Raw genomic sequence first — 24,583 nt, 5'->3', positions numbered from 1 at the left:
ATAAAATACTGTATTGAATGACGTGATTAATACTTTATGTTTAAAACTATATGAGACAGTCTATATTCATTAACAAAGTGATATTTGTTAATAAATTTATCAACAATATAAACAATCAATTTTGAGTAATATATTAAATCGAGAACATTATACTTTATCAATAAATGAAATGTCATGTTTATCATTTATTAATCCAATCAAATTATAGTTGACATTAATATATTTAACTTCAATATAAATTATGTAGACATAGGTATGTAGTAATAAAAACAGGCTTAAAAGAGGACAGAGAGGCGGACAGTTTATTACCAGTTCTTCTTTTACGCCTTTAATTTGAAAACTAGCAGTAGATGATGTAAAATTCGAAGCATTTAGTATTTAATATGTATGTCTTTTTGACGTTCATAAGTGTACATTGCGTTACCTATGTAAATGAACAAATGATTATAATTTGATTGTATTATATACTAAGCCTTCTTTTTCTCCACCAAAGCCACGTACTCTTCTGTCGGTAGCTCATTTCTTAGTGTCGTGGTCAGCAAGAAAACATCTGGAGCGGACAAGCGTCCGATAACAGTGTACAGTTTTGAGGACGATGGTTTTTCACTCGGTCTAAATGGTTGGTCAACGGGTACGTGATCTTTTGTCTTCTGGGTTACCAACCACGATCATTTTCTCCAAGTTCTTTCGAATCCTTATTAGAAATAAAATGACCGAAGAGTTACCGGTTAAATAAAGGCAATATTCCGAATCTAGCCTAGACTAGATACATACGCAATACTGTCAATGTCAACTGTCAAATAAAAACAGTTTTAGCTGGAACTAAACAACATTATCGGCTGCCATAAAAAATGCTACAATTACCGTATTTACAGCATGAGAATGTTTCAGCAACCACGTTTAATTAGTGTAACTTCATTGTTCAAACTTTTAGTAGTCATAAAATTGCGTAGTTCTCTCGGACTTGGGCGAAGAGTGGAACAAAATCTATCTACGTTCTAATTATTCGTTTATCAAATGTGTATTACCAGAGGCTAAAAATTAAACCGGCTCTTAGAAGCATTTGTGATGTTGTGCTATCGTCGCCTGCTTCGTATAATATGCTAAATCCAAGAAGGTCTCCAGAGAGAAGATTCAAATGCTGAAAAAATTTGCTTGTACTAAATCCAAGGTAAAATACGTGTTGATTGAAGAAAAAAATGTGAACGGGTATTGGAACTGCAAAAAAGTAGCTGCATCTGGCACAGAACAAGACACGCATAATGAGACTAATGGTCGACCTCCAGTAATGGAGAGGCACCAAAAAAAGAAGAAGTGACTAACAATCTTGAAGTCCTTCGAGTTCCCCAATCTCAAATAAATAGATTTTGCTTGGTATGTGCGCAATTTGAACGTTAAAGAAATATGGAGAGAGACCAATGTCAAACTATATTGCGCATAGGCGATGAGACCTTGGGAAAACGGATCATGGTTGGTAACACGAGCGACTAAAGATCATGTCACCCTTTAACAACCAGATGGACTAATCGATTGAAAGACTCATCATCCTGTACACTGTTTTAAGAGAGGCGCTGGAAGGAAGCAAAAAAAATTGCCCGTTGCAGAAGATTCCTCGCTGACTAAGATGTTCACACATGAGCTACCGACTCAAGAGAGAGCACTAAACTAACCAAATGTATTCTGTCTTTGTTTTCGTCTAAGCGTTAATTTGTTTTCAGATAATTTTACTCATATCATAAACAAATTTTATAAACGGCCCGATACATTTTAAATCAACGGTCATGGTCGTAATATAAACATTTGATACCTTAACATTCTACACGTTGGAATTAAGGAAATCCTGGTTCTAACATTTTGAACTCGCGTAAATATCTTCAAAATTGATCATTAGATAATCAAAGATGGATCATAGAAGTAGTCGAGCTGATATATAATATATTTTTTCCCTTTAGCAGTATTACCGTCGGAGGTCGTGTACTAATATTATTTTAGTGTAATCTTTATATATTAATATATACTATTTGGGTTATTAGATTTTTTTTCAGATATCAATTTATTAACAAATACAACAATATATTAACAAAAACAAATTAATTTATGTAAAAATTACGCTTCAAAAATCTATAGTAATAATAATTTTAAAGCTTAGCTTAAAAGCTTATTTAGTAGGCAATTTACATCGTAGATTCTATATTGACATTATATCGGAGAACAACAACAAACCTATTAAATCAAAATTTTAATATTTTTCGACTGCACGCCTCTCTCTGTTCTCTTTGATCACTTTCCGCGTGTGAACTGACGTTTACTGATATGCATTTACCAGTTTATTCCCGTCTTCCCATACAAAAGGTATTCCGTACGATTAATGAGTTATCTGTGATGTCTGTGAATATTGACATGGAAAACTTTTCGTTCAGGAAGAATTTCCGCAGGCGTACATTAAATACACTAAAGTCCGCTGTCAGTGCGCTGAAACAAATTGCAAGTGAGTTAACTTGGCATGAAAATTCATAACTATTATGTTTTAGTTATTTTAGCACATTATATTTCGCGTAGTATTTTCGGGATTTTGATAGCTTTGAATCCTTTAACTAATGTTCTTTCTTAAAACTTTAGCAAACATTTAAGTAAAGAAAAAATAAAATACAAAATATCGATTTCAAAGTCCCAGGGCAGCTATTGATATCCAGATCTTGTTTATCAGAAACCTCAATCTGAATATCGGTGAGTTTTGTCCAAAACGCGTTCTTCTAAAAGGAAAAATGTAACTTATATTGTACTTCCGATGGTCCAATTCAGTCCCGGCTTTGCACTAGTAATATTCGCACTATAAAACTGTAGTACATCTCATAATTTTGCAGTCTATAGTTTCCGCAGCGTACGCCGTAACAAGGGTTTTTAGTCAAATTTTTTCACACCTTTATCCCGAACTTTTTTGATTCTATATTCATGTATAATTCTAATGGTGAAATATTTTTCTCAAACCGGTACAGTGATTTAGAGCCAATTCAAATCAAACAATAAAATCTTTCTTCTTTATTTTTTTTAGCAATAGCTAAAAAAATAAAGAAGAAAGATTTAGAGCTATAATATATATAAATATATATGTATATTGTAGCTTATTGGATAGATGCTATCGCGATTGACGTAACACAGATGCGTTAGAGTGGGACAGAACGCATACTGCGTATTCACACCTCTCTGACGAGATCGGTGACGTAATGAGAGCGCGGCCGGTGCAGCTGGTACGCGTTAGAGTAAGACAAACTAACACGCTGGAGGTGGTAGATTGAATTAATATGAAAGAAAAAAACACTGCATAAATAAAAAAAAAGATTATTATTTGCATACGTTTGATAAAAAATGTTATTGCAATAGCTTTACCGCGGTAGTCCCCGAGTGCCACAGGTTTTTTAAATTTATTTATCAGTGGTGATATAAAATATAAAGTCTTAGATACGTTTAACAAAACTGTATACAAACATGTCTTAATGTATTGTGGAATATCACATTGTCAAAATTAACTGCGTATAATTTGCGCTCTCATTCAAAGAACGCGACGTCAGTTAAATGAAGCGTGTTTTAGGCTATTGTTCAAATCCTGCAGACGACTTGTCACCTGCAAACAATTTTCACTTTAAGTAAATCGTGCAATTAATGTTTTCACTTTAGTATTTTCTCGCTGAGACACCGCATAAAATAACTTTAAATGATCCGTATCAATTTGTTGCCTATTGAATGAAATACATATTTGATTAATGTATTATATTATGTATTTGACAAAAGACGTTTGGACCGTTTTGACGTTGCCTTTTCAAACTATCTTCGCAAACTAATTCGCTGTTTTGCTAATGATTTTCTTTTCTACTTTAAGTACAAAATTTCTTTTATTTCTACTTTTTTCGGTGACACGGTAGCGAAACGTAGAATAAAATTAAAAGTGTATAAATTTATAATAATATATAACTTCAATCCGTTCAAAAAGTGTTTTCTTTAAATGTGTAAAAGTTATGTTAGTAAAATACAATACAAACTTAATAAATAAATAAATCTTATCAACCAAAGAAATATCTTGCCCTCCGATTAAATCACTTAAGTCAAATCAAAACAATGTAATGGTTTAATGTGTTACAAATTATATTATATACACACAACAGGTCTATCTAAATTCACTAAAGCTATTAATAAGTTTTATTTTCAAGGAAACATTTTTTCCATATTTTATACAATTTTGATTACCAATTATTGACGTATCAATAAAATAATTAACTGAATAATTTAAGACTGATACACAATTAAATCGACTTAAACAAACCCCCGGTTTTGATTTAAGTCAGCAACCCGAAACTTTGCTAAACAAATACTGTCGCACAATACAAACGCTATGATTAAGTTATAAATAATGTCATGACTCAAAATTACATAAATATTCATGGAATTCTCGACTTTCTCTGCAGACATAAATGCGACAGTCATTTTTTCTCAAGGCTGACACGACCTTATACATGGTAAAAGAGAATGTTTCTTGTACATCTTACATCTAATCTGTATTAGGCGCCAACGGGTAGCTGACCACCACTTCTCCAGCTATCAAAAATGTTTGCATGGTAACTGAGAGTCTCTCCCATTCCTTATTCTATGGTTTGAGCTGAAGTTCTAAGGACTTCCACATTGAAAAGTAAATATTGAAAACTCTTAGATAAAATAATTAATATGTTTATTTATGATACAAACGAATTCAACTTTAATTATAGCCTACTTTTCAATTACTTAATTCCACACATTTAATTTCAAATGAAACCAAAATGAAAGCTAGTATTTTAATGAAATAAGGGAAGTTTAATAACCGCTTAGCGCAAGCTAATTCCAAGTCTTTAAGGCTTAGCGCCGAAAACCACATTGAGTTCTTTAAATTAAGTGGTTTTAGCAGATTGTAATGCTTTAACTCGAGAAAATTTTATAACACAATTCATTTTACATTTTAAACTATTCATTGTTTGAAAATGCATGTATGAAATGGTTATCGCAGCTTTACATCGACGTTTCTTTTATTTATTAAAATCTGCAAGTACGTAAGTACTTACGTAGTAAGAGGCAAGTACAGACCCAAGAACAAAGCATAAAATTTTTGGCTCTCAAACATCACACATGTTAAAATTAGGGCAATCAGATACTTAAAATATGTTAGAAAGGATATACGTATGAAAAGAACTTGAGAATTTAAAATAGCGCAGCGCTAATCAGATCTAGCAACTGCCTCACAATCGCAAATCCCACAATAATATAATAATCATTATATATATATCTTTATTTTTAGAGAATAACCAAGTTGTTAATAGCCGAAAAGGTACAACACCTCAATATACCACCTTCCTAGAAGTTATAGATGTGCAATTCTTTCTAGGGGAAGGTGATTAAATTTTTAAAGACAACGTGCTTCATAAAATTAATATGACATTTGCATGCCGATTGATATTTTGGCGGATTGTGCGGATTTTATAAGTTATTAAATGTATATTAATTCGACGAGAAGCTAACCTCAAGCGTTCTCTTGCATTGATAAAGCTTAATTTTTATGTTTCCAAGGTCATTGATCCTATATTATGCACACCGCTGCTTTATTAAAATAAATTGTTGGTTCCATATATAGTTGCATTAAAATGAAGCACTTTGTACTTCATTGTAACCCCTTTATTGCCTATTAGTTAGGTTAATAAAAGCAGATCCATCAACTATACGCTTTTACCAAGCTATTCTGCCACAAAGTATCTCTAGAGCTTAAATGCAGGATTTCTATTGAATCGAATCGAATTGAATTAAAAATCTAAAATTGAATTTTAGATTTCAATGGGGAATTTTTGCTTTTTTTTAATGATCACAATTACCAAACCTGATAATAAAATTAATAGTAAAAATTTGTGTGTTTTCTCTAGGCTTTATAATCTTTAATGACTATACATCAATCTTAAACTACAATCATTATGTTTGGTGGTGAAAAGACAGAAAATATATTAGTTTGTATTCGACCTTTCTGTTGTCGCGCAAAACTGTTTAACAAAACTAATTACATGTTTCCAAACGTGCGGCTAACCAAAACTTTTACACAAATTAAACTGAAAGTACATTAATAAACTTGGTATTATGATATTTTACTGTATTTCTAATTAATGATTAATTATATATCATAGTAATGATTCAATGATGCTGAAACACAATAGGGTCTTCTGAGTTACAAGCCTATTTAACACATGTTGGTTTTCAGATCATATTCTCTAAACCGAAAAAAATGGTAACCACTAAACCATTGCCAAATAACATTATGCATCTCAAATATTTTTGTTATTTCATTTTAATGTTAACATTGATAAGAGAAATTAAATCTCTTCAAAATTAATGTTTTTAATTAAGTACGAATTACTTGGAAGGGTTAATCTCATGTGAGAGGTCCAGGGCTTGCTTTTTAAATTGCAAAATTAACATTCTATGTTGTTGTTTGCTTCAATGCTTTTAAAATTAAAACACCGTGTAAATGGCTAAATTATTGCTAAACTGTTATTGGTGGTATAGTATAGAATGGAGCTCAGTCTACTTAAATCAGACGAATAAAAATCACATACAAAACAAAGTGCTGCTAAATCAGAAATAAGAAGAAGTAACATACTTCTTCAAAAATTACCATAGAACGTTTTTGTACGGAAAGCTGAAATCGTCGTTTTCAATGCTTCATATAAATAAGAGCATATAATTTACTTCCCCATATGGAGAAAGGGTTCGTTTGTTGAGTAAATATGTTTATCTGCTATTTAGGGAATGTTATATAAATCTTCTCCATACTAATACTACGGTAATACAAATGAAATAAATTGTGATAGCGAGTATATATTCAGGCGTGCGTGGCATCGGTTATTATCACTAATACCGCCATTTTTTTATATAATGTCTATGTATTTTTAGTTTAATTCTGTAGTTTAAAGTTTTCCTTGAAGGGTGTACATGTATGTAGTGTGAACTCAGTCTTCGTACTTAAACGCCTTTTTGGTTCCGTGGGCGTGGCTAATTAAAACAGCCTAACTTAGAAGCTTAGAAGTTCGTTGAGAAGCCACAATCACACATTTCAGGACCACGTGGGTAACTGATTTCTCTACGCTGGAACAGGCTCTGCACAAGGGACAATTTTCAATTTGATAGTCAAAGAACACATTTTATGTCTAACAATTTAATTAATGTGTGATTAAATTTATATTATAATCAGGCTCTTTTTTGTACATTCTATACATAGACTTCTTCCACAACTGAGCGTTTTTCAAGGCAGATTTAGCCGCGTACCACCACTTTGTGGAACCAGCTGCCCACTGAAGTATTTCCGAACCAATTTGACTTAGAGTTTAAGAAAAGAGTGTACCAATTCTTAAAAAGCCACCTGGCATTGAGAATGTCCATGGGCGGCGTCACTTAGCATCAGATGAGCCTTCTGCCCTTTTTCCCCTGTGTTCTATATAAAAAAGATAGAAACACGAATATTACTTTTTCGGTCGCCTATAAGATATAATTAGTAATTAATTGGATATATTATAAGTGATGTATTTAAATATGTATACAATGTATGTGACGCCAAAGGAAAAGGGTATGGCGGCTGACGAAGGTCCAATAATTTTCTTATGGGAGTGAAGTCTATAACTATCGTCCCTTTTGCCTTGTCAAGAACTTTCAGCCCGCTTCACTAGCTTAGTCCATTTATGAGCTCCATACTGGGATATGAGACAAACATGTTTTACGTGTTACGTTTTTGTGATCCTCATGTGTCCTTTAATCCTTACGTACGTTATACAGTTAAATTGTTAGTATATTTTACAGCGATATTTGTTAGCATATTCATGAGCAGATCTCAGGTTCGAATTCCGACAAATACCAAAAGAAAAATAAATCTATCGAAAAATAGTTACATGGCATGCAAACACTTCAATGACGCAGGTGAGCTCTTAAATCTCAGCCCCACATAACCTGATTTGAAAGAGATAGTTTGAAGGTATCCATGGGCGTTTTGTACCCTATTATATAAAAAAAAACCATATACGTTTTTAATATAGTGTTTTTGTGCACTATAATACTCCCATAAAACTGCGAAAGAATGTCTAAAGATCAGCCGTTGATCTTTTTCATTTCTACCCTAAAATTTATTCAAATATTTGCACAAAAGTATAACATAAATTTTTATAAAAAAAATACAATTCTATCATCTTTTGTTTGAACTTTATAGAAACGAAAGGATAAGTATTTTTTCCAACAAACTAACTCTAAATGCCCTAATAAAAATAAGCGTTTTTCTGCCTTTGAGATCCCTCAACAGCAAATTATATTCTCGTAAATATTGGAAAAACGTACCCAACTATCTTCCAGGTCGGTGAAGTTTGTGGGGTTTTCATGCTTCAGTTCTTTTTTTAACAAAACGCTTACAATGGGACCCGCTAATATTATATTCTACATTCTGAGGAATAAAAAGGGGTTGTATGTAGACAAATTAAATTTTGCTTGTGCTCCATATTGTTATACTATAGTTTCGTTTTGGTACGTTTTTGACTCTGCATTGTCAATTGTTCTGAAGTTAATTGTGTCTGATAACAGCAATACTTTTTTAAATAAAATAAAAATAGTTCAAAAATAGAAAAATATATTTCATTCACAAAATATACACATATACCGGCAATACATGTATTGATTGGTTAGCCAATCACCCACCGCCGACACTCGCAGATATACTCAGGCCCGCACGGTATAATACGTTTAAATCGTGTTCGTTTGATAACACCCGTGCGGTAACCTAAGTAACCTCGGTGCGGCTTTGTATACCGGTGGGGTTTGACTGCGTACTCGTTTGTCAAGACGGCTCGTCGTAACGCTGGTACCGCCTCGACCCACGCACCCCTGCTAGTGCGTAATTGTAGGTGTTGTCTTGAAATGAAACTGCGCCTTGTTCTTATTTCTTGCTACGCCGATTATTCTTGGATCACAGCTCGTTGTCACGGGATAGAGGAAAGAGCCCGAGTCTCTACGCGCGTCTGCACCGAGACTGCGCGTGTGCACCGTGTCAAGTCTGAACCGCGACTGCCTCGAGACTCGCCCGCGCCGAGCTTAAGTACTCCACGAGTATACCGCGACGAGAGCTACGCTTATATACATTTGCGCCGGTATACCGCGTCGAGAGCTGTGACCCTTTTATTCGGCGAAGTATTCTATTTATTTATTTAATATATTTACATTCATAACTGAACCATATTTCTCACTTAAATCTGTATACATAATTTGTCTAACTTATAACTCTTAACAGTCGCACTTAATTTCTATTTATAGAGTTACAATTTCCAAACCTAACTTATAATATATTTATATTTCTATTTATGAGTCGCCAACATTCTCCCCCTCGTGCGCAGCACCGTCGTTTCTGCACGGCGACTTCGCAGGCACCAAGATCACGATCCTCGACGATGGTCTTCGTAACACTCCACCTTTGGTCGCGACGTCCACGATTCTGGTTCTTCCGTCGGGCCCGGGGTACGTGGTTTCGATAATTCCCCTCGGCCAAGTGCATCGTGGTAGAGTGCGATCCACGATAAGAACCACGTCGCCTCGCTGCAGCTGCTCGCCTTCCCGTCGGCCTGTCATTTTTCTGGGCAGTAGCGTGGGCAAGTACTCCCGTAGCCATCTCCTCCAAAAATGATCAGAGAGTCGTTGGACGGTCTTCCAATCTTCTTTGCCCACCAGCTTGGCATCGGGAAAATGCCCTATGCGCGCAGCTCCACTGGATCGCCCAATAAGAAAGTGATTTGGTGTTAGCGCCTCTTCTTCCGAATTGTCGGCTAAGTTGGTTATTGGCCTGGAATTAACCATGTGTTCGGCTTCCAACAACAGCGTATGCAGTACCTCCTCTCGTGGAATGCGCTCCTTTAATGTAACGTCTAGCGCCACCTTAATTGAGCGCACCAATCGTTCCCAAGCTCCACCCATATTCGGTGCGCCAGGCGGAATAAATTTCCACTGTACGCCAACCTTTTCTGCTTCCGTGACGACTTCCTCTTTTTTAAGTTCCGCGATGGCGGTTTGGATTTCTTTATTAGCTTTAACGAAGTTTGTTCCATTGTCGGAATAAATTACTTTTGGCATCCCTCTTCGTGCTGCGAATCTCCTTAACGCCATTATTGTAGAGTCTGTCGTGAGGCTGGGCACTATCTCGATGTGTACTGCCCTTGTGGTCAGGCAGGTAAATAAAGCTCCCCATCGCTTTTCTCTCCGCCTCCCAATCGCCACAAGCATTGGACCGAAGTAGTCCACACCTGTACACGTAAAAGCGGGCTCACCATGTCTCAGCCTTTCTTGAGGTAAGTTGCCCGCTGGCTGCTCCGATGGTTTACCTTTCCTCAGCTTGCAATGTTGACAGTTTTGTTGTATACTACGCAGCACTGATCTCAAGCCCAACATCCAATATTTTTGGCGGATTTCATTCATTACCGTAGCTTGATTACCATGGTTGTATTTCTCGTGGTAATGTTTAATTATTAATCTACCAATGACGCTCCTGCCATCTAGTACAATGGGTGTTAAGTAGTCATTATCGATGCCCTCTACTGTTTTTGCTCTCCCTTGTAGTCTTATAAGTTTATTTTTTATAGTGACGTCTAGCCTTTTCAATTGGCTTTGATTCTCCGTCTTTCGCCCTTGCATAAGATTTTTAATATCTTGTTTAAAGCTGTTTTGCTGACACTGGGCGATCAGAACCTCCTCCGCTCTTAATAGGTGTATCTCACCGATCGGAAGGAATTGCCTCTTTTTTGCACTTTTATTGCAGCACTCATGCTTCGACAGCTTCTTTTCTTTGCAAAGATTGATGAATTGTAGTACTCTGGCAGTCGATCTCCACAATCTTGTCCACGATGAAAAGTTTTCAGGAACCGGAGTAATTTCACTGTGGCGAAGTATATTCACCTGCTCCGTCGTTTTGTCTTCCTCGCTTTTTTCTTTTTTAAAATTTCGCGGAGCTGGCCACTTTTCTTCGTCTTTTGACAGAAAGTCTGGACCCTTGAACCACCTATGTTCCGCGTTAAATTCTTCCGGTGGACTTCTAGTTGCATCATCAGCAGGATTATGCGCTGTCGGCACCCATCTCCAGTCCTGTGGTTTTGTAAGATCCTCTATCTCCGCAATTCGATGAGCTACGAAGGTCTTAAATGTTCTGGGATCTGCCTTTATCCACGAAAGTACAACACTTGAATCCGTCCAAAAGGTTTTCCTTGTAACATGCAGATCGAGTTCTCTGGCCACTGAGTCTGCAAGTCTAGCTCCTAACAACGCTGCCTGCAGTTCAAGTCTCGGCATGGAAATTGGTTTTAGAGGCGTCACTCTCGACTTGGCTGCGACGAGATTTATCAAGTATTTTCCGTTACCTCTAGTTCGCCAGTATACTGCGGCTGCATACGCTGTCTCACTCGCGTCTGTGAAAGTATGCAGCTCCCCCTCAGTGCAAAATGGTGACATGCATCGCGGTAGGCGGATGTCTTTTAGTTTACCGACATGCTCTAGGTAGCTCTTCCAAGCTTTGGTGTCGTCTTCAGTGATTTGGTCATCCCATCCGACACCACTGCGCCATATCTTTTGAATGAGCTTCTTTCCTTGAATGAGAATGGGTGAAAGCAGTCCGAGTGGGTCGAAGGTAGACATCACAGCTCCCGTGACTTCTCGTTTTGTTGGAGTCTGCATGCCTCGTGCTATCTCGTCAGGGATTCTTCTAAATTGGCTTCTAAATCCAAGACAATCCTCTGATGTCAGCCATCTCAGTCCCAAGGTCTTCTCTTCGTTTTCACCTAGGTGCACTTCCTGTTCGCCACCGGCTTCTACGATCTCTTTTTTATTCGACGCCCATCCTCGTAGCTCGAAGTGCGCGTTCTTGTGGATCAAGTCAACTTGCTGCATTACTCGTTTGCAATCGTCAACACTGTGAAAGCTTTGCAGATAGTCATCCATATAGTGATTCCGCTCTATTGCTTGCGCAGCTTCGGGATATTTATGTGAGAAGGCCTTTGCGTTCTTGTTTTTTATATAAATCGCGGTGCAAGGTGACGATGCGGCTCCAAAAATCACTGATGACATTCTGTATTCCTTCACTTGCTCTTCCTTGTCTTTCCGCCATAGGAACCTAAGACTGTCTCTATCTTCTTCCGATATTTTCACCTGCAGAAACATTTCTTTTATATCAGCCGCTATCGCTACAGGGCCTTGGCGGAATCGCAGTAGCACTCCAAATATTGACTGTAGTAAGTCCGGTCCGGACAGCAATACATCGTTAAGGCTCACTCCGTTGTATTTTGCCGCAGCGTCGAAGACAATTCTCAGCTTCTTTTTAAGAGGGTGAACCACTGGGAAATGAGGCAGGTACCATTTTTTGTTGGATCTGCAGTCGACTGGTGCTTCTTCAGCGTAGTTGCTTTTCAAAAGATTTTCAATCTGCGCACTATATTCATTTTTCAACTTAGCGTCCTTACGCAGCTTTTTTTCTATGCCTTGAAATCTGTTGAGAGCTGCTGTGTAATTGTTTGGAAGTTGTAAGTCTTCACTTTTCCACAACAGACCGACCTCGTACCTGCCATCTTCCAATTGTCGACTGGTTCTTTCCAATATTTCTAGTGCTCGCTGTTCTATATCCGTTGACGGCTTCTTCGGCTGAACTCCTAAAGACTCAATATTAAAGTGTTCCCTCACCAGCTGATCTATTTTATCTTCGACGACGCTTGCGTGTGCACATGTGTTCACGTAATTGATCGGAGACACGCCGTTGCTATCGAAGCCATGGATAACCCATCCTAACTTTGTTCTTGACGCCACCGGCTGCCCTGGCTTTCCGCGTCGTATCTGTAACGAGACAATATATTCCCAATTGTCTTGGCCAATGAGCAGCTTCGGCGCCTCAGCTTCGTAGCACACGTCCTGCAGTAAACCCCGCAAGTGATGGTACTTCTTAAGTCGGGTTTTATCGATGAGTTGTGGGGTTAATTTCAGCTCTTTAATAGTTCTTGTCCGCTTGAGTGTGCTCTTCTCGCATTGTCTAATCCCTTTTACTTTGATGTCTACAATCATTGATTCGTGATTTTTCATTTGTCCTCCACCGATAGTTTCTATATTTAAGGTTTCGCGAGGACCCTTAATGCCGATGCTAGCAGCCACATTTTCGTCGAGCAGTGTCACCGTTGAGCCTTCATCTAGCAGCGCCAGTACCTGTTTGCTCCCAGTCGGTCCGTAGATCTCCACCTTAAGCATCTTTAAAATAGCTTTTGGTGTACTAATAGTATTGACCGTCGCTGTCTTGGTCGCTGCCTCTTCATGACATTGTTCGCTCTCCGATGTCACATGTAACAAGCTATGATGCCATCTTCGGCACAACTTGCACGGTGGTCTTCGGCATGTTTCTTTCCGATGCTTTCCAACGAGGCACTTGAAGCAAACCTTAAGCCTCTTAACCATTTCCCATCTATCGTTGACTGCTGCATTCAGAAATCTTTGGCAGTCTTTGAGCTTATGGTTGCCTTCACAAACTGGGCACTTGATTTCTTGTGGTCTACTCTTTTCAGCAATATTAAAAGTAGCCTGTTTCACCGGTCTTCTTATCGTTGCGCTCGGTTGTACTCTTTTGCTGTCTTCGAGTACCGCGAATGCGCCGCATTTATCCGCGTCTAAATTGAGGAAGTCGCTTATTGTTTGAATATCTGAGAACGATTCCTCTTCCCTCGCAGCCGTGTAGTCGTACCATCTGAACCTCAGAATCGCAGGCATCTTCTCTATGATAATTTTCACAATTTCCGGTGAGTAGAGATATTGCGGTCTCTTCAATCCTTTTATGGCGGCTACACTGTTGTTTATTTGGCTTGCGAAAACGCATATGTCTCTGGGATTCTCCGTCGTTCTGTGCAGCGCTTTTAATTTCTCAAGTTCGCCTAGCACCAGTGCGTCGGGTCTACCAAATCTTCGGCGTAAAGCGTTAATTACTTCTTCTGGCTTCGCTTCTGAGTACAAGAGGCTCTTAATACTCTCTCTCGCTGTGCCTTTAATCGCCTTACGCAGCCGCGCCATGTTCTGAACGTCCGAGAACATGGGAGATGTATCTTCGTATACGACTCGGAACGCCGTCCATTCGGAGCTGTCCCCTTCAAATATTGGCAGCTCTTGAATGTATTTCGGTTGCGGCATTACATGGTTCGTCATGACTTCCTTTATTGCGTCGGCTATTGCTCGAATGTCGCTCTTTGTTTCTATATCTTCTGGCCTTTGTGCCGATGAGCGCATCCAGTTTGCTACCTTTTCTTCATGGTCATCATTGACGTCTTCTATAACGGAGTCTTCTTCTTCCGTTTCTGCTTCTAATCGTAATCTGGCCAGGTGTGTTGCTGCCTGCGCTTTCCGCAGCTCGCAACGAGCCAACTCTTCTCTGGCCTCGGCTAGTCTTCTTGAGCTGGCTTTTGATACGGCTCTCGATGCGGCCCGCCGGGTATAACCCGCTGGTGTCAGAGTCAATGCTTGCTCTGAATGGCTGGCTGCGCTCGTTGACGTGGACTGCTCGATCGTTTTCTCTTCGCCTGTGGTCTGAACTTCGGACCTAGTGGCGGAGGTAACAGTCAACGTCGATTCTCCTCGCTGCATCCCGTTCTGTGATCTTGTGATTGGCATTTTCTTCTCGCAATATTCACTTCTTGATTCACTCCACTATTGCTGCAGGATCCGGCTTTCGAAGGACCACTATTGATTGGTTAGCCAATCACCCACCGCCGACACTCGCAGATATACTCAGGCCCGCACGGTATAATACGTTTAAATCGTGTTCGTTTGATAACACCCGTGCGGTAACCTAAGTAACCTCGGTGCGGCTTTGTATACCGGTGGGGTTTGACTGCGTACTCGTTTGTCAAGACGGCTCGTCGTAACGCTGGTACCGCCTCGACCCACGCACCCCTGCTAGTGCGTAATTGTAGGTGTTGTCTTGAAATGAAACTGCGCCTTGTTCTTATTTCTTGCTACGCCGATTATTCTTGGATCACAGCTCGTTGTCACGGGATAGAGGAAAGAGCCCGAGTCTCTACGCGCGTCTGCACCGTGTCAAGTCTGAACCGAGACTGCGCGTGTGCACCGTGTCAAGTCTGAACCGCGACTGCCTCGAGACTCGCCCGCGCCGAGCTTAAGTACTCCACGAGTATACCGCGACGAGAGCTACGCTTATATACATTTGCGCCGGTATACCGCGTCGAGAGCTGTGACCCTTTTATTCGGCGAAGTATTCTATTTATTTATTTAATATATTTACATTCATAACTGAACCATATTTCTCACTTAAATCTGTATACATAATTTGTCTAACTTATAACTCTTAACAGTCGCACTTAATTTCTATTTATAGAGTTACAATTTCCAAACCTAACTTATAATATATTTATATTTCTATTTATGAGTCGCCAACAACATGGATCTAATGATAAGAAGCTAAAACTATAAACTAAACATGATTCCTGTATCTCACAACTTATTGAACTTTTACATTCAATCATAATTCGCTCTAAATTTCGAACTTGAATATGTCTTAGCCAGATTTGTTTATAACATCTGTCAAAATGATCAAAAACTTTTGTGACACACGATTTTGATCAGGCTTCTCAAAATTCTCCTTCGTTATAAAAACTCATAGCATTCTGAAATATCTAAAGTGACGTTCATACGATCATATTAAATCCTTTAAATGCTTTTAGCATAGGCTATGATTCTGTGGACAGCCGGTCTTTGTAGGCACTCTATACGTATATAGTATGAAGTATACAAGGCATAACTTGTGGCTATATACTATAACAATAAGATAATTATTTAGCTAAAATTAACACGCACGTTATACGTAGTACCCACTTCCAATTATAAAGCTTGTTACTTCGTAAAGGCGATTCGTGACGAGATCGCATCAACGCTCACTTCGTATTCGCAAAGCTGGAACCAATTTAACACGGAGCAGAACGGGCTTTGGACGACAGCAATTTTCGGACACCTATCACTTGTTTTTTAAAATGGCCATTTCAATCGTGAAAAACCTTGATACATGACTGTGCACTTTTCGTAACGATTACGACATCCGAAATCAGTCTGATTCATGCGGGTAAACAATGTTTTTGCTTGTTTTCGAACATTGGTTTTAGGAAAATGAATTTGGAGTTTTTAGCCTAATTTACTTTGTGATATATGAAAGTGTACATATACTAATGTCGCATATTGTCTAACTTTATATTTAAAAATAAATATATGTGTATATATATGAACAATATAAACTCAAGATTATTTCGTGATTTCTACAAATAATTTATATATATTTGGCTTATTTCGAAGCAAAATTTGTTACGATTTGGCGGAAAAAATAATATTCGTTGTTAAAGAAAATTAATAAATACCACACATATTAATAACATCCACTTGTAGTCTATCAAAGTTGTTTAAAAACAAAAATAAACGATCTTACGCGGTCAATTTTATACGGTACAAGCTAGTCTTGTGTTCTATTTCAATTAACTATGTCCAAAAACTTCTTAATTCCATATATTTCGAACTAATGAAAACAATGCAATGAGCTAAATCAATATCTTATAAAATGTCATCTACGATACAGTGAATTGTTTTTCTCAATATTTCAATTTCCCAGGTTAAACCGTGAATATAGGTTAGCAAGGGTCGCAGAGGTCGTAATCCACGTTTTCAGTAAGTGCCGAATGACAAATCAGCCGCTGAAAATAACCACCCCGCAACCGTTATTTTGGCTTCGATCAATCGCAATAAATTGGGACGTGAAAAAGATTACATATTGTAATAGCGTCGGTTGAGATCCTAGTATAAATCTATTAATTTCACTGGACGTCAAGAATATATTGGAAAGTATACCAATTGCGCTTCAACCTTATCAGATATAGTTAGATTTCTGTACCTGCACCGTGCTCGTGAATAGGCAAGTGATCAACCTTCTGAGCCTGACACACCGTCAACTAATTGGGTCTAAGGCCGGTCTCACGATGGTTTCCTTTATCGTTCGAGCGAGTGTTAAATTCGCGCTTAGAAAGAGAGTCTAGTCTAGTCCAGAGTCCATCGAAACTGCGACCCTAGGGAGGAGATAATAATGATCAAGCCACACTGATATAGCCTTTCCCCTTTTAAGGAATTTAACAAAAATATAAATTACCAGTTGTATGTATGTTTTGCTATGGTGCAGAGCTGTTTTCTGAAACAGGATTTTTTATTTAATTTACTAATTTCTACGCATTATTAAATCAACTTTTACAGAATTAGTGTTACAACTGAAATAAGAACAACTAAATAATATGTACACCATAATTCTTTATAACGAACAAATGATATTAAAATAAAAAAATGTTATGATTAAAACGAGGTTTAAATCAGTTATTATGAAAGAAATACGATTGTAAATAAATGATATGATTATACTATGTCACAACAATAATCGTTAAATTGTTAGAATGTATCGCCCAGAGCAGAGATGCTTATATCGAGAGATCGTTATCAATGATTACTTAAAAATTCCCCAAAATCTATTTTTCGTATAAGTACGCACTCGGGCATAATTCGCTAATAAGGCGATGGAGTGAATTTGCTAAAATTTATTTTATAATAGAAGGTTGTGTCAGCAAATGCCTTTGATAATGTGTAAATGTCCTCAATGGAAATTTCCTCTAAGGGAGGATGAAGTGCTCTCGAAAACTGATGACGTGTAAAGGCTGATAGCCCGTCGGGGTTTCATTTAAATGCCACGCCACATCTAGCTAAGCCGTTCGCGGGTTTCAAGGACACTTTTCCTTACTTTATTTAGGTTTTCACAACGTTTATTAACAATTAGGCATAATATTGTTTTGTCAGATCGAATAGAAAATGCCGTAGATTTTTTCAATGGTTTATTTTTTGATAAATCAATGAGGAATGTATATACACAAATTATTCTCAGAAATATACTAATTACACACACAAAATACAGTCACTAATTACTTTATTTACTTACGCACACTTAACACAGTACTTTATATACAGTAACGGTTATATACAGTATCGGTGGCCTTTTAATTATTGGTACGCTCTTTTCTTGAAGTCTTCTGTTTCGAGAATTACTATTCTATTCAAATACACTTACAAAATAATATATGTAACCGAATAGAGTAAATATATTTTGCAAATGTTCCCAAGACTTGGCAATTAAACAAAACTAATGATTATTCCGACGTCGTTATATCTGTCTTTGCTATTCCATCTGTGAAGTGTTCAATTTGTCTATGCATCAATATTTATCTTGAGAGCCGAGTGAAGCATAGGGCGGAAATGTTATATAATTTATGTTCTATCGTAACATTTGAATTCATAACGATAATTCTTTGTATTAATTTTAAATAACATTATTTTCTATCTTATAGATATAAATAAAATAAATCAGTGGTGCTACAACCTCTTTAGGTATTGGCTCTCCTGGTCTCTTATGATCATTTTTAAATCTAATAGGCAAGTAGGTGATCAGCCTCCAGTGCCTGACACACGTCGTCGCCTTTTGGGTTTAAGACATGTCAGTTTCTCGATGTTTTCCTTCACCGATCGAGCAAATGTTAAATGCACACATATAAAGAAAGTCCATTGGTGCACAGCCAGGATGGAGCCTACGACCTCAAGTATGAGAGTCGCACGCTGAAGCCACTAGGCCAACACTGCTCTTATACATATATCATAGACATTTAAGCATACAGTGTTTATAGTGATATAATGATAATAATAATAACCATTTATTTCCAATATTTACAAAGTTTGAATATTGTAAACTGTATAGTTTACATATGTTTTTACCATGGTTTTTTTGTATCCTAACTTCCTTCCGCCTCCATCTTTTTCCGAATATCTCTATGACTTTCTTTCTCTATTCAATTCCTACTACCGCTTCTATTTCTACTATCAACCTTATTTTTAGGGCGCCCTCTGCTCTTTCTTTCCCTTGGTCTTTTCCACGTAGGTCCGTTTTAGGATGTAATGTAAGTCAAATAGTTCAATAGCTGGCTGAAAACATTGCTTTATAGATCAAACATATTGAGATTTATCTTAATCTCGTGGTAATAAACAAAACACACTCGGAGCGCTAAATGGTTGGATAAATGGCGCTAAACTATGGTATAATCATTATAGCAACGATTAAAGGTCAAATGCAAAAGGGCATGGCATTTGACACATTAGATCATTATGCATTATTTAGACTTTCTGACAAATTGACGATAATGTAATTGCCGTTTTGTGTGGCAGTATATACGAGCTTTAGATTGTACCAACATAACATTTTTGTACCATATTCTTGCAAATAAATTATTATTATAAATAACTTTTCTTAACTGGCTTTTAATCGTTTTCGACGTTTTAACACGCAACACCGAGAACACACACTGACCAAACTGACAGATGACGGTTATGACAATCAAGAATGATTAATGAATAATTCTTTATTGTCATTATAAAAATTACCGTTGGAAGAGATTAGTCTCACTAGTTTTCCGCAATATGGCGAGGTTTTATATAAGAAGTTGAGATTGTAAGATGGATTTCACGCATATAAAGCTATTAAGCACTCTCACTCGGTCGCCAAGTCAGTCTCATCGCATACATATTTAATGAGGGGTCTCTATGTGATTCAACCAAAACGTAACGAAAATGTTATAACATTATGTTTGAAGATCAAATTGGGACTAAGTGAATGTTGTGACAGATTTCCATCAACATACGTTGCCTTGTGTCGTTAAGAATAGAATCGAAATAAATAATCTATGAAAATACTCAAGCCTTCGAAAAAATTGGGCGGTATCTTGTACACGTCTTAAATAAAAAAAAACATCTAATTGTAAGCCTAAACATTTTCGAATCCACTTGGACGCACACAAATTCGATCCAATCTGTCCAGCCGTTAAGAAGAAATTTAATCACAAACACAGGCACACCATATATATATGTACAACATACATATAGAATTTGCTTATTAATATCGAAACGAACTTAACTTTGAAACCTAACATGTTTGCAACTCAAAAAAAACCAACCAATTATGTTACGTTTACAAAGTTCGAACACAAATTAAAACAGAAAAATATTCGAATTTTGAATAACACACTGGATAAGCTTTTAATCAGAGGTAAAAAATACTAAAACGTTTAACCAATAAACCAGCAAACGCACTCAAAAATTTTTCACCTAAAATTCGGTGCCGAAAATCGCCGCTTTTGTTCATCGTTACACCTGTTTTTAATTACTCTCAAATATGTCGATGGACCACTGAAACACTCCACTCGCCATTACGTTGCAAAATTACTGTGGGCTGTGAAAATGGAACACGAATTCCTTAAAAATACAAAAAAGTACTATAGTTTTGCAATTTTTGTCACATAGGAAAAAACTTAATGAACTGAATAATTTAGAGATTTAGCATAATAAAACCTACAAATTATATCTTACTAAAAGGCATTTTACTTACGTTTGTACGTACTTACGATCTCCTTCTTTTAATACTCCAGCGAATAGGCTATCTTGCTCTTACAACTTACTAACACTGCAACTTACACAATATTTTACAATAACTACCTTGTTTGGATAATATTATATTTTATTGTTGAGTGTTATGTCCTAAATAATTTATGTGTGTGTGTGTAAAATTTGTGATGTCATAATTTCTTCACATAATTTTATGAATACACGTTGTTTTAGAACTTAAACATAAATAAAATTAATTAATGTACCTACAATTCATTTAAAAAGCATACAAAATATCTGTTATACATATACTGTTAGACATGGCTATTTTTTAATTACTCAAGTAATTTATAGAGTTAACAATACAAAAACTCTATTACTTAGATTTCCTAGAATGTATTAGCTAGAATACTGCTTGCTACGAGTCGTTGTATTTGCTTCCTTTAATAGTAAAATATATAATATATACCAGTGTTAATAATGCGCGAAAATACACATTTGATACCTGGTTCAAACCCCGAGACGCATTTGTGAATCACTTATTTAATAAGCTTACGCTGATAGCATTTGGTTGTTAATAATGAAAATTGTATTGTTGTCTAAAACCAATTTATTAAGCCACTCGCAGGGTTCGATATAATATCTACCTTGATTGATTGTGATATTCATCAATATTTCTTTTCAATGTGAAGACATGATCATATATCAAGCTAGCCGTTACGTGCTCATAAATTCATGTCTCCTGTTTGGAGAAAATGTGAATTTTCCTGAACACATAAGGCGTTTCCGAACCGGGTATTTCTATTTATAAACCAAGGTATATATAACTAAACAGAACGATAAATATATGAAAGTATAGTAGCTTCTTATGCAGGTATATTTCAGTTTCTGTTGTCATGAACAGTTTTATAAACCTAATTCATAGATATCTTAAACTCATATAAACACTAGTTATGAAAAATATTCCAATTAGTACCATTAATAAAACTTTGTCTGATGCAATTTAACTGATAATACGCCGCCAAAATTGTGTCCTTGTATGCTGGAATGGAATCTAGAATCTAGATTTGCAAGAAACGATATCAAATTAAAATGAATTATTAATAATAAGTTTTGGTCCATTCCTACTTTGTAGGTAGATTTTATTTCATTTAGAATATTATTAAGTTATTTATTGTTTCATTACTCAATCAAACTCTGTGAAGAAATCACCTACAACCTACCCATAGGTGATTTCTTCCAGGCAACTCAATAGTCCGTTTCCTCTTATAACTGGAACAATTTTAACGTCGGGTATCAAACCCAGAGCGTCCTTAACTAAACAATGCTTTTCATTTCTATGAAATTACAGTTCAGAGGTTTCGTAGCGTCGGTAAAATAAAAGGTTCGTGTTACGTTTAAAGGATTTTCAAAACGAATGTAAATTGTGGATGACATCTTTACGTCCATGTTTGATTGTCTATGGTCGCTATTAATTATTAGTGGCCCCAGAAAACTTCATCAAAGCCCAGATATATTTTTAAAAGCTCCCGACCCGTTCGGTTTTCACCCTCATAAAATGTAAACACTCGTAATCACAAATACACAGAAATTCACTTTTAAGAAATGTTACCCTTACACAAACAATCGCGTATATTTTCTATTTACATAGAGATGTTTGCGTAGCCGATATGAAATGTGGTCGTGTGTGGTGGCACTAGCGAGTAGCAATTTTCTCAAGAAAATAGGCAGCGAACGTGAAGAACGAACTAATATTTACGTAATGTGAGTTTTATAGGCTATTACACAGGTTATCGCTCGTTAAATGAATAACGTCATTCCTTATTGAAAGCGAAATACATTAAATTTAGTAGCGTATTATCTTAGACCCAATGGCGTTTTAATAATAAGGTCAGAGCATGTTGCTTAGGAAGCTTTACGTTTCTACTCATTACTTACTAGTAAAATTTAATTCAATGCCAACGTATGACCGTCCTGGCTTCGCACGGGTATATATTTATTTTTTAACATTTTAGCATAAACGTATAGTAAATTCGGACATACCTAAATAACCATGTATTTAGCAATAGTGTATATCGCTTGCTCCCTTTGTGTACGGGATTGATGAAAACAAAATGATAACAGAATAAATCACATCAACAGGTGATTTTTAAGAAACATTTTACTTTGCTTTAGAATATATATCTATAGTTTAAAGAAATTTAAATCTGTCCAGTACCTTAAGCCAATTCGTTACAAACACACTAACATACAAATCTTTTCTCATTAAAATATTAGTATAGAAGTACATGTCTTCGTAATCCTTCGTCGAATCCTCGGCATATTCTGGCCAGAGGGAATCTCTAATCACCAACTATGCCTACCAATTGACAGGAAGTATAACTGCCGAAAGTGGAAGTGTTTGAGCCATATGCTGTGGAGGGATTCAAGTCACATTACCAAGCAAGGTCTCGGAATTTTCAAGGCATAAGGAAACATGACCACCCAAAACAAACCAGTCAAGGAAGCATCTGGAATGTCATGGAGCGAAGTTAAAACAGTGGCCCCTAGACGTGCATGATCTGGGGAACAAAGGACCTTATGTCATATCTGAAAATTGAGCCATTTACATATGCGAATATGTATTTATACCTACAATTTTAAACTTGAAATGTTTTTATAACCATTTTGTTGTTATAACCATTCGTAGGTATTTACATAACAAATATTATAATAATTCTCTATGACTTGTGTTCCATAAACAAAATATACATAGACTTTTAGACTAGACGATTACAAAATACACAACAAGTCAACTTTTGCCGCTGCTGTGCCATTCCGAGTAATGTAAGAGTGTTTTAATTAGTTTTGTGAAGGGCTCTTACGCAAAAGGACGCGAGGATTGAGGGGTATCATAATTTATAATTAGACTACAAATTTTAAACATATTTTAACATTGAGAGCTTTGTTTATACTTTATTGAAGTCGCACTTCAGAATAAACGAATCTCAAGAATAAAGTTTAATTTTTGAACGAAACACTATGGCGTATATCCAAAACTTTTTCAATAATTTCCTCTATATCGTTATGTTATCAATTCACCTTCATATTACGAGAAACAAATGAGGATCTTTTAGAAATTGTTTTGTCAACTTAAATCTTATTCATTAACCATGTTAATCTGTCACATGTACGCTATAAAAATGCAGATAATTTACGATTTGATTTAAAACTAAAAGGTAAGTTTCTTTTGAAATTCGAATGCACGACGAAACAAATTACTGACCTAAGATTAACAAGTTAGAATTAAAGTACGATTTCTTTAAAATATAATCAATTTGATTATGCTTATTGATTGGTTATTACTTCCGTATTTTTAATTAATAGTTTAATTTACTTTGGATATAATATACAAATTTATATTTTTGCACTAATTTTGTATAGTATAGTTATGTTGTAAGATTTATATTATACAGGTTTTATAATTAACAATATTGCACCTTGCTCTCAGCACAACGCCAATTTCGGTGTTTTTCTTTGACGAGGCTTACATGTATAACCACTAACTGCCTGATTTTTCCCAGGTCTCACAACGCAGTCAGAAAGTAAGGCACTTTGGTCTAAGCATGATGTAGACTCATTCAATCATAAAGTTCTACATGTCTGTGAAAACACCACATTTAGTTTTTGTTAAACAACGAATTTAGTTCATATTTATTAAAATTACCATAGCAACTTAACATTTGCATTGATCTCTTTAACATAACACCTCATTTTCCAAAAGAAAAAGTCAAAGGTTTATCTTATTGATCCCCTTAAAAATATGCATAGATAATGCATCCCAGTCTTAAAAATAATCTTGACGCATTTTCTATTTCGTCCATACATAAGAAACAAGTGACTAGTCACCTTGTAAATTACAATAATATTTTAAAGAGTTCAATTTTTAATTGCTATGGTAATTATCTTTACTATCACATTCATAGAAATTGTCTTATCCAGCATAAAAACAAAACAGCATCACTTGAATGCCTTAGACAAATTA

The 24,583-nt window shown here is 36.3% G+C and overlaps 1 protein-coding gene across 4 annotated transcripts in view; it reads left to right on the top strand.

Moving 5' to 3' along the window:
* The window catches only part of LOC110992585 (Kv channel-interacting protein 4), a 147,155-nt gene that overhangs the window by 61,376 nt on the left and 61,196 nt on the right, over positions 1-24,583 (top strand). Inside the window, exon 1 of one of the 4 annotated variants that reach the window (XM_045629356.1) lies at positions 2,353-2,488. The exons of the other annotated variants lie outside the window; for them this stretch is intronic. Within the exon in view, the coding sequence (XP_045485312.1) occupies positions 2,383-2,488 (106 nt within the window). The 5' untranslated portion in view covers positions 2,353-2,382. Of the gene's footprint in view, positions 1-2,352; positions 2,489-24,583 lie in introns of those variants that run through there. 4 annotated transcript variants of the gene reach the window in all.

Source organism: Pieris rapae, chromosome 9 (genome assembly GCF_905147795.1).
Source record: "Pieris rapae chromosome 9, ilPieRapa1.1, whole genome shotgun sequence".
NCBI classification, from domain to species: domain Eukaryota; kingdom Metazoa; phylum Arthropoda; class Insecta; order Lepidoptera; family Pieridae; genus Pieris; species Pieris rapae.
This window is presented reverse-complemented; position numbering and strand designations above follow the sequence as displayed.